The sequence below is a fragment of the Watersipora subatra genome, chromosome 2 (assembly GCF_963576615.1).
Source record: "Watersipora subatra chromosome 2, tzWatSuba1.1, whole genome shotgun sequence".
Classification (NCBI taxonomy): domain Eukaryota; kingdom Metazoa; phylum Bryozoa; class Gymnolaemata; order Cheilostomatida; family Watersiporidae; genus Watersipora; species Watersipora subatra.
In genome coordinates, this window is record NC_088709.1 from 60,607,622 (window position 1) to 60,619,896 (window position 12,275).

A 12,275-nucleotide genomic window follows, 5' to 3' on the forward strand; every position below is an offset into this window, starting at 1 on the left:
GCTTTTTGATCAAGTTTTTGCCACTTGTGTCTAAAATATTTGTTGTTTTTTTTCTTTAATAATTTTACATGACTTTCAGAGCCGTATTTGACGTGACGTTAGTGAGGTTACCACCTGCAATGAATAGAGAAGACAGCTTACAATTATGTGACACTTGTGTCGACAATAAGACAAGTGGAGAGCTAGCTGTGAGCTACTGTACCACCTGTAATAGGAAGATGTGCAGTAAACACTTAGAGGTTAGTTTTAATATAAATTGTCTTAAACCTGGTTCTACTTGTTTACCTCTTGTTGGTCATACAAGTATTCTCAATTAATTGTTTATGTTCTTAGTCTTCCTTTCAGCTGCATGGTCAGTTTTTCCCTCTACACAGAGATGTCCTTGATATTAAGGAATATAAGAACAAGGCCAAAATGTTGGAAGAACACAGATGTGCTACACATCAAGATGAGCCAATCGTACGAGGATGTTCAACTTGCTTTCAAGTACTTTGCATGACATGTATAGATGGTACAAAAGGATGTATTGGGGGTAAGTTTTGTAGTGGGGAACTTCTGTATCAATACTAATAAAGGTTTCATGTATAATGAAGCATTCATTACAAATAATCTCAAGTTTCTGTTTCTGAAGAAGCTTGTGTATACCAGCCTTGTGTGACATGTATGGATAATACAAGGGGATGCATTGACAGTGAGTTCTCTAGTGGGGAATTTCTGCATCATTCTTAATAAACATTTTATGCATAATGAAGCATTTATTACAAGTAATCTGAAGTTTTGGTTTCTGAAGAAGCTTATGTAATACAGCCTTCATTCGACATCAGCACTCATCAAATTTGAAACAACATGGCATCTGTCTGCAAAAACCTAAATGCGTGCGAATAATTTTGTGTTAGCTGTTACCTTTCTAGTTGAAATGAATTTTTCTACGAAACGGTCTAGATGATGGTTGATCATTTTAGGAATAAATGTGACAGGTTTCCAATCTCTCTCTGAAATGATGGGATCGATTTTGGATAGCTACTGATTGATTTCGTTGATATCAAGTTTTTTTTGTAAATTAGTTTGGCTGATAATTAGTAGTTCGTTTATGACTTATTGTGAATGGCATTAACTTGCGCTATAAATTGCTGTCAATTAAAAGCATAACTCTATATATTGGCGTGATCGGTAAGGAATAACGTCATGAATTTGTGTGATTGATAAAGAATTACTTTATGAAGAGGGATGACTTGTATCAATTCATCCTTAATGCTGCTGTGTGAGCGGTGAGTTGATCTACGAAGATTTGTCTTTGATGCATAATAATCACTCAGTTTGTTCAGTTTGTTCTTTCTATAATTATCTGGCTGTTGCTTTTTACGCTTGTCAAAATCTATTTCATGACATTGAAAGCTACAAGCGGATAAAGTATACTTTTGATGTTTTATGAATTCAGTTACTACCTTTTTGTTTTTATTATTGTATAGTGTTTAGCGATTCCTTCTATAAATATACTTATCTTTATTGCCTATTTGATCAAAGTATTTTCAGATGTTCACATGTATACAGTACTTGCTCTTACAACATAATTAATCCATGCCAGTAACATTTAAGTTATATGAATTTTACGCAATAATAACAGTTATATACATATAAATTGCCTAATCCATTCCGAGATCTTTCCAACCTCACTCCTTTGAGCGCACAAAAAACTAAAACTTGACTTAGCTGTTTTAATTGGTAGGCTGTACTATAACTGCAATGTTATTAATTTGGATAGACAACTTCTCAACGATCTCCTTTCTATGATCAATCTTGCTGTTTTTATAGACCATGATCACGGTAATTTTACAATAACTTGATGGAGAGTGCACATCTTTGACGTTCATTTATAATAATTTGTTAATTTTGCTCAACACAAAGTGTACTCTGCAAAGTAAAACTAATAACAAATAGTTTATACATCTACAGCAAAGTAAAACAACAAAACATTTTACCAAAAGCGGTACTACCTGTTAATTGTCTATATGTATCCATGGGTCAAGGTTATGATTAATGAGAACTTTATACGATACTCCAACCCGTGATATTCGGACTGGCGGACCTACGCTGTAACATCTGAAGAAAATGTTTTACGTATTAGGAAGCAAAAACTTTGTATAATATATTTTTGTTATATGGAGTTTACGTTCTAAGAGGTATACGTTATAGGAGCGCTTACTGTAGTCGTTCTATGCTTTTTCAAATTTCAAAAGTTTGCTATTTATCAGCTCATCTATTACAGGTTCTGCACATACCACTATCAAGCTTGAGAAGTTAGTGAATTTGCTGAAGGATAAAAGGGATGAAGTAAAAGCTGAGGCTTGGGTAAAGGACGGAGAATTATCCAGCCTTCTCAAACGCAGTATCAAAATACTCTCAGACTATGAAAATAAGACCAAAGAACTTGTTGATCAATTACACAACTCAAGAGATAAACAGGTAGATATTCAAATGTTACTCAAAAGACTCAACAGCTAAGTCAGCAGCTATACAATATTGGTAATAAGCTAGTAGATGGTACAATTTTTTTAATTGTCCAATAAACAACATTGGCCGATTTGCAAGAGAATGCTGAAACATTTTAATTATTACCCTGAGTGCACTGGTAAGAAGATACCTATAGAAAATAAAAGTAGTTTTAATGGCAAACTTGATGAGAACCCTGGGTTAGAATATTTCTGACAGTGTGGAAATCATGCACTGGAAATGCGTTAGTTTTGTTTTGAAGTATTGAAGGTGCAGATGAATCTGAATTTCCTTATTCTTTTGTTATCTCATCTGTAGGATCTGGTAAAATTCAAAAACTCTCTAATGAATTCTCCCTAATGTGTGTGTTGTTTATTTATAGCGATAACCTTCTGCAGGTTGCATCACACAACTTATATATTAATGTGTAAAGTAAGCGGTTCTGGCTGTTTACATGTTTACTGTCATAACAACGGCTATAATATATAGGGCTTGTAAATCATCGTTCATTTTTATGACTAGGTAAAAATATTTAACTTTTTGGGCAGATTAGCATTTTTGCTGGAGTTATAATGAAGTACACAGAATAGATTTGATGCAATGAAAACATCCATGGCTAAAGTTTATCTAAAAGTATAGCTTGTCCCTATTTTGGCCTCAAGTCAGCTCCAAAGGCGGCACCAGATGACCAAAAATGTGGCCAAAATAAGGGACAAACAACTCGGCCCATATTTGACTCACAGACAAACAACTCAATCCATCCGGGGCGAGACACCCGCAGTTGACCTAACCAAATTGTCTTAGTCAGAAGAGCAGAGACCAGCAGGTTCCAAAGCCATGAGACGGAGACCCTTCATGTATATTTGGACTAAGTAGTGTTTGACTAGTATCAGTTGTTCAGGAGCTCTCAAACATTGCTGTATTACATTCACACACCGTTTAGTAACTGTGAAGTTTTTATTTATTGTGCAAAATTGCAATAATTCAAACTCAAAGCGGCCAGTACTTTCTAGTGTGAAAAAATCTGGATTCACAGCAGAACCTTTACACTGGCACCAGTAGAATTCTTTATAATCTCTTTTTGAAACCATATAGTGAATCTCTCGATGAGCTTCGCTACACTGTCCTAAAGGTTTTAGTGGAGGAAAACCCAAGGATAGCGAGTAGTGTCATTATGACTGAGCTGCTTTGAAAATAGCAGACAGTCCACAAAAACTTGGCTCAGGCAAGCTCATTGGGAAATGGTATCTAGCTAGCAAGCAGGTGCCGAGCCCAGAGAAAAATACATATCATCTGTTTGGCATATTGAAGGGGAAATTGATGGTGCCAAAAGCCCAAATTTGGACCCGAGTATATATGTTTGTGCTGGCCATGTGAAATACTTAATAAGTTATTTGTGAGGTAGCTGCGGACATTAGTGGACACAGGCCGCTTCACTTCGCCACCGGGAAGAATAATTGGAAAGGTGACAAAGAGCTGTCATCATGCAAACCCAGGGAAAACCGTCATTAATACATTCAGTTCGAGTTCGGCAAAATGGCTCAGACTGACTTCCGAGAGCATACTATAAAGGTGAAGCAGGATGGCCAACTTGCGCATAGTGACCTGTGACACACACACACAGGATCAACCTGGCCACAGAGATGTTCTGCAGCTTACTGGAACAGTTCTGCCAATAGATGCAGCGTCATCTTTTGGAAGTGTTCACACCTATGCTAGAGGGTGCGGTGTGTTCCTGCGCTGAGTTTCCCCAGATGAAAACTTAAACAGCATCACCCGCCAGTCATGGCTGGGAAAATGGGCTTTCTGAGCAAGTGTCAGTTGTAGGGACATGGTAATCAGCCAACTTGCCCATTTGATTTAGCAACTGACAAAGCAGGTTCAACGGCTGCATAACTAGCATAGTACCTTAACGGATAACCCTTACTAAGACCTTCCTCTTCTGAAGCTTATGGAAAGAAGGGTCATGTATGATGGGATTACAAAAGTACTAAGCGCCTGAGCTGAGTAAGCAACCCATAGATGCAGCAGTAGGTCTGAGTGCTGTTTTCACAGAAGCCTGTCAAAATTGTAACTCTGGCACCAGAAAGACCATTTTGTCGACCAGACCCGGAGAGGCAGGATGGCTAGGAAAATCATAGAGCCATTGAATGGAATAAGGAAATCTGAGATTCCTGTGGTCACTCAATGCTACCGCGATAGCTTTATAAAAGCTTGCAACCTTGTGGATGAAATCCCAACTGAGAGAAAAACTAGTCAGACACACATCAGTGTGCTTCCAGTAAACGTTAGTAAGCCAGACTGAAGGAAGGACCAGGAGTGACCACCCATGGAGTTTGAGGCTGGACCTCTTACAGAATGCATATAGCTGTACTAGCCAATTGGGGTTAGACAGCGCTTGCTTTAGAAGTGGCAGGGCTTGCCTCGACTGCCCCTCGTCAACCAACCTGCAAAAAATTCAAATACCTGCCTTCAAGTTTCTATGGTCAAATATAATTCAGGTCAAATATTCGGCTAAATTTTAGCTGCTAGATAAACCCCATGCAACCAATTTTTCCTAGGAAAGCTATAGGGCCGGTTTTTCCAGTTTCTTTTTAGTACCAAACACACTAATGATTTTCTATGCACACAAGTGATTGACATACTTTTCATGTTGTGCACAATTGTTTTAAATAAGGACGCAGCTTTGGCTTGCTGGGTGATGAGACCTTGTCGTCTTTTCTGCGCGTGATCTGACTACCTGTCAGCCTGTAGGATGAGAAGACCAGATGTCTGTGTTGTGAGCCATGTCAATGAGGATGCCATACATGACATGTTTCTTTGATGGCTTCCTAGTGGGCTATGGAATTTCAGCATTTTGTGGTCCACTGCCCGCTGGAGTGTACCAAAAGAATGGGCATCTGCAGTTCATCAATGTGCGAGTGGTACGAGACATTTGGGTTCTGGCTGGACAGAGATACCTGTTTTATGTTGACTCAATGTGAGAAACAACTGTACATAGGGTCTTTCAGAGGGTTTCCAGAAAAGATCAATTTTAGAATCGTCCATGGCTGAATGGAAACACTGTCTTGAGGTGTCTCAATCTATTTGAGCGACCCCTTACATTTGAGTCAGCACCACAGTGGGCACTTACACTTGGGTTGCGTTCACCAGATAGACAAGGAGGTGCTTTTGTCATACCAAGGACAACCACTTAGACTGACCAATGAGCTCAGGAATACAGGTGCTGGTCTACATGGAATAATTGTTCAAGCTGCCTAGGTGAAGCTGCAAGTAGTGTGGTAAGGTAGAATGGTTGGTGATCTTGCTCACTCTTCAATAAGAATGAAGAAGAGACACTTAACGCATATACTACATATAATACATAACTATATTATAGGAAGGCACTTGACCCATCCAACAACCCCCATTTGGTTTCGCTGAAAGAACCAAAAGGAGACCAGCAGCTTCAAGACCTACTAAAAAAAACTGATGAAGTTGACTTGAGGCGTTCAGAGTTTCAACTTGCCAAGGTGTTGTTTTAGAGGAAGGGTGTGAAGTAGAGGTTCTACATACACTGTAGACTATCGCTGTTTAAGCGCAGTAACTGATCAAGACATTTCAAATCTAACAGTTGGTTTTGTAACATTACATCAATAACATTCCAAGCAAATGTTTTCATAATGTTCTAAAATTCTTATTTGGTGTTCACTGTATTCCATTACAACTTTGTCGCAGAAATATTTTGCAGAATGTTATGCAAAAATGCTATGATAACACTCTATAGAATGTTACGGGAGCAAACTTTGTTGATGTTATAATTACAATGTTAAAGAAAATTATTATCGAATGTCCCAGCAATTTTCCACACAAGTTACTTTGTAATGTTTAAACATAAATGTTTGTAGACCATTGACATGCAATTTAGCTTGAATTTTATGGTGCAACATTATTTCACCTTTAAACGAATATCCAGGAAATTTTACAGAAAAGTTACTTTAAAATTTTGGAGTGTAAACATCCACGAAATATTGACTTACAATGTAACGGAAAAATGGTGCGACGTTATTTTCACTTTTAACTGAGTGTCTCAGTAATCTCACAAATAATTTATTCTTTAAAGCTCAAGAAAATTCACTTTTATATGGGTGTAAAGATTCACATATCATTGATTTGCAATATAAAGGGAACAGTATTGTGCAAAATTATTTCTACGCTCAAAGGAAGTTTCAAAAGATTTTCGACGTGGTTTCTCCTATAATGCTGTTGAATAACATTTTCATTGCAGCATTGTACTTTTTCTAATTAGTTGGCTCATTTATATTTTTCCTCGTTATCTCAATAAAGAACCTGACAACAAGCCTTTAAAGGATAAGTTAACTTTAGTTTTTCAACTTCTATCAGAAACGCATGTTTCATTTTTAAGGTGTTGCTATTTAATAAGGAAAAATTACTTAAAGTTACCCTAAATGAAGTAAATTAAACATTATATTTGTTTGTTATTTCAAATTTAGAAACAAGCAAGATAATGTAGACAAATTGTGCTAAATTAAAATTATTAATTCAAAGAAGAAAAGGTCGTTACAAATTTCAATTTGCGCTCTCAATTACAAATATCCCAAAAATGACTAGGGTTCATTAGAAACCATTTAGCATTAGAGTGTGTTTGTTATAGCGTACAATCATGATAAACACTACAAGCGATCTTTATAGCTATATTTTGATTTTTTTCTTTTTTCTTTTGTCTCATGCTAACATTTTGGCATTTACCAGCGGTATAACATGGGAAAGAAATATTGTGGGATGATCATGTTCAATACGTTATAGTAAAGTTGTATTCACTTTGTTAAAGAAGCATTCAATGAAACGTTGTCATAATGATCGCAAGTGCCTGCACATTTACATCCCACTAATGTTCTGCATGTAATATCTTTGGATGTTAGCTAGTGTCGTAAAACCTCTAATTGAACGCCATCTCTCTTTGAACGTCACCTCTATTTGACTGCCACTACGGGAGAATGTTGGAAAATAGAGTTCCACCATCTATTTCAACGCCACTTTCATTTGGCCGTCATTTTGACTATTTTTGGTCTTTATGAACCCGTAACATTAACTGATCGATAGAAATGTGTCCACAAAATCATTTTAATAATGAATCGTTCACATTAATAACAATCAATTTTTTTGTCGTCCAACTTCAGAGCTTTTCGCTTTTCTTTTCATTAAAACTTCAAAAGCACCACCATAGAAATAATCACTATCGTCTCAGGCTAATAGTAGTTCCATGTTTAACACAGTTTTTCTATTTCGAAGAAACCTACATATATAAAACGGTTTAAGTTTACGATGATAGATGAACTTTTCAACTAAGTCTATAGTAATAACTACCAACTGTCTCAGGCTAATAATAGTTCCTTGTTTATTGCGGTCTTAATACTTAAAAGAACATGCATATAAAAACGGTCCGTAAGTTTTTGGCCAAAGGTTATGTTTAACGAGCAAACTTTTACATGTTAAATGCACTGCATAAGAGTTTTTCTTTCCCTAAAAATGGTTTAGACGGTAATATCAACTAGTTCAGCAGTGCAAAAGAAGAAATGAGGCCATAATATATTGTGGAAGGTATTGGACAACTAGAAGATGTTCGAAGGCAACAATCAGAACGCAGCTATTCGAGCAAACGATGGAAATCATTTTCTTTTGAGAACGTTAACTTTTGTTTCTGCGTGTAATATAAGTATGAGTCGTTTATGTCACTTGTTCATGAATACATCTTTGTATCATTTGATAGATTATCATTATATAAATTATAAAAATGCAGAAATATAGCATGTTATTAAATAGCATCTTTGCGGCTATCTTAACACAGCTTATGACGAACCGATGCTCATAACTCAACTTCTTTTGCACATAACAAGCTAGTGTTGGCTGCAAACTGTAGCAGACATATCGATGAGTGCAATGAGCTTTCACGCAAAATTGGTAAATATAGATATAAAATAAAAACGTCTTCAAATTTATAATAAAATAAAAATTGAAAATTCCAACAAGTTGCAAAGAAGGCCACAGGCTATCATATCATTGCAGATCAGTTGCAAGCAATAGATATCGACTGGTAGAGAAATTTCTCGATGCATGTTTATGAAGAAATCTTTGACAAGTTGGAGGTAATTTAGTAGATTTACTGCAGCCACAAGGTTTAACATAGTTCCACAAGAAAAAGAGAGGAAATGCAAGTTTTGTTCGTTTCGCCCGCAAAAGGACTAAATTTATCATCCGAAAATTCTGCCGAGCCATTTGAAAAATACACTGCAAGCCTCTCCATAAACGCTGCCTCCAATTGACCACCACTATAGAGGAAAGGTTGAAGAATAGAGCGCCTTGGCGTTCAATTAGAGGTTTTATGGTATGTTTGATGCAATTTCATAGAAGGAATGTTTGTGGAATTGTGCGTAACATTTTCCCGATATCATGGGAATGTCGTGCGAGATTATTTGCTGAACTTTCCAACAAATTATTTATCACAATGCTGTTAGAATGTTAAAAAAGTGTCCACACATTATCTTGGGGCAACTTTGCAATGAAATGATTCTGAGTTTTTTCGAAAGATTTCTAAATTGTTCTGAAAATTTATAATTATTAGTCTGGTTATCACCATCCTTAGATCGATGACAGCGTTGAAGCTTTGCCGAGTGCCAGTTGTTCAGTACCTGGTACCTGATCAGTGGCTATCAGTGGGTGCTCTTGGATGCCGATGCACAAAAAAGGTTGGTCGTTGCCATCTGCTCCAGCTGTAAAAAGTGAAATGTCCTGCCCTTTGGGCTCACCTTGGCTTCGGCAACCTTTCAGATGTTGATATAGTGGGTTTTTCACTTGAAATTGCTGTTGTTGAACTTTAACGGCATTACAGTTATTGCCCTGTAGTTTGGAACACTGGAGAAGGTGTTCCAACGACTGTGAGAAGCTGGATTAAAACTTTAGCCGGTAAAATACAAACTACTGCAGTCCCTTGTTGGTTACTTGGAACATATGGTCAATAAGGGCAGATTTCCCACAATTGCTGAGAATGTTCAATTGGTATGTGACTGCCCTGCATTTCGAGGAGTTAATGAGCTACATGGGTTCTAGTACACCGGAGGATACTGCCACCAATATGTTTCTAGCTTTGCTACTATTGTTCAGCCATTTTGCTAGTGGAACTTGCCAAATACTGAAGGAAACAGTGACATCTTGAGGAGAACAAGCAAACAGCCATCAAAATCCAGAAAGGAAACATCTCTTTGCCACCCGTCATTGGGTATCCCAACCTGACCCGACAGATATCCTGGACACAGATGCGAGCGCCCTGTAGAGATGTTGAATGTTGCATAGATGTGGGGCTGCCCAGATGCAGGGTTGAACCACAGGGAAATACTTACTGTACCACCGTACGGGAAATGCTCAACCTCCAAATCTGTTTGGCCAGTAAAATTTTGCAGCATACACACCATTACGACAAAAGGAACTGTCTAATCAGATAGCAGGCTGGCTAGAAAATTTGCTAAAATTTTGATACGCCATTGCACACCGAGCCTGCCTGAGACATGACAGCGTCAACAGTCAACGCAAACAGATTTGCAAGAATGGAAAACAGTGCAAGTTCATTAAGTATAGGGATGGTGAGCCGGCACAGGTAAGCGCAGATAATTAGACAGCAAAAACCAGGACTTCCCGTACAGACCCAAAGTAAACCTAGCAAGCACTGTGGTCACCAGCACCGCGTGCGAGACAGTCGGCGGCTTTGGCCAACCCTCTTTTAAAATGACAGACCAAACTGTCAACGTTGGAGCAGTCAGCACTCTGCGACTTTTAGACGCCCTCGGATTGACTCAGAGGCACCACAGAATGAAATCTTGCGGAGCTACAGTCATCTGGCTGGGGCCAATGGTGGCAATATAAAAAAACACATTGGAACAATGGGCAGCTAACAAAAGAGCAGCTGAAGTTGAGAGTCACATGCTATAGAAGCTGCACATAACTTTGTATTCTCTCAGGATAAGACCGGATGGAGTGTTAAAAGCCTTTGTGGCCCCTCAGAGCCATTCTAAGTGGTGCACAGCATACCTGCTAGCTCCTCAGAGACCATGTGTGGCAGACACACACCTTGATTCACTTTGAGGTAGGCAGGAATATCAGTCAACTACACTGACCCTGGTATCATTTGAGCCTGGCGGCAACGGTCAGGAGACTGTTCAGAAATTGTGAGTTGTGCTAAACTGCAAAGCAGTCTGGCTGCAGCAGCTGGCTGGCAAAGGCTGTATATGCCTGGCCATGACTGAAAGTGGCAGATGACTTGGCCAGTTTAGTGCCTACTTTAAAGAAAAATCACAAATAGACCCTAATAGTAATTGGTCTCTTCACTCGATGACACGCTTCACTCACTTCAATCGTCTCAGTCAGATGCATTGGTCCTAGCAGACGTTTTTGTCCTGGTAGTTCCCTGTACTCTAATTGAGTGAAGGGTATGTTACATTTTGTTCCATAACATATTTACAGACCAGAAAATATTGTATGAAAGCATATTAATGACATAACTGTGTTATCTGTAACACATAGACCAGCCGCACATTTCTCTATACCATTCCATATTAACAAAATGGTAGTGGAAAACAATTGTAATCTAAGTTACTCAATTTGAAGGGTGCTGTTTAACAGGCGCTAGAAAAATAGGACTTGCTGCTTTTGTAGTTGATTAAAGCTTATAGAGGCACGTCACATTCAGCTACAGGAGAAATGGCGAACATGCCCAAGCTGAGGCAATAGTTGTCTCACTGACTATTTGTCTGATAAAGCAGTGGTGCAAGTTTTAATTTCAGTGCGAAAGCCCAGTTTTCTTTTGGGTTGAGAAGAGACATGTTTGCTCGCTAAGACAAGTTGGGTCATCACCAACTTAATCATGTGTGCCCAAAAATGCTGAGCGTGGCCGTAGCCCCTTAAGCCAATGACAGGCCTAAAATGAGTGAAGCAAGGCCACCGGGTATAGACGAGTGGCCCAGCTGTTAGGAGAGACATGTGATGCAGCTAGTCATTTGTGAATCCCTCAAGCAGTCACGTAAGCCAGAGATTCAAGAAGAAGTTGCAGTTATTCCAGCTCAATCAGTGTCAGATAGAAAGCACATTAAATCTCTAGGACCTTTGATCTAGCTCCCAACTTTCGATGAACCAATTGGGAGTTCATGTAGCACAACATCTGGATGGCAAGTAAACGTGTAGGCTAGACTACCATGAAGATTGAGCACATTTTAGAATCACGTAAGTCACTCCCACATCGCCTTGTTCAACCGCACCTAGAATGTCAGAATGGTATCAAGACGAAAAGACATTTTGTGATAACTAATTTTTGTCATAGACTGCTATCTAGCAAGATCTAAGCGGTACTCTACAAAGCACACATTTTTTTGTTATTCGAGCCAAGATGGATTCAACATCAGGTGAAGTTAACGACTCCCTTGAAGATGTGTTGAGGTAGCTATTGTTATTATAGACAAGCTAGGGTAAGTCATAGACTTGAATAATGATGCTGGTGTCATTTATACAAGTATATCAGAGCCGAAGGTTTGTCTGTAGACTGAGAGGCTGGCCACTAACATTTTAGGCAACACTCTTGAAAGATGTGACAGCTGCATTAGCTCAAATGACAGCATCTAAATCACTTTTCAAAAAGCAAGCGATGTGCTCACTAAGTTACAGCCAGCTGTTATCCTAACGTTCTGCTTTACTCATACCAAGACGGCCTGCATTATGCCCTACAGAAAGTGCTAGTTTGC

General features: G+C 38.5%; 2 protein-coding genes across 2 annotated transcripts in view; both read left to right on the forward strand.

Moving 5' to 3' along the window:
• The window catches only part of LOC137388405 (uncharacterized), a 243,550-nt gene that overhangs the window by 83,518 nt on the left and 147,757 nt on the right, over positions 1-12,275 (forward strand). The gene's annotated exons all lie outside the window — the stretch shown is intronic.
• LOC137387076 (uncharacterized) overlaps positions 1-12,275 on the forward strand; it is a 28,832-nt gene that overhangs the window by 419 nt on the left and 16,138 nt on the right. Inside the window, exons 2-4 of the mRNA XM_068073369.1 lie at positions 80-239; positions 346-532; positions 2,267-2,463. Coding sequence (XP_067929470.1) covers positions 80-239; positions 346-532; positions 2,267-2,463 — 544 coding nt within the window. The remainder of the gene's footprint in view (positions 1-79; positions 240-345; positions 533-2,266; positions 2,464-12,275) is intronic.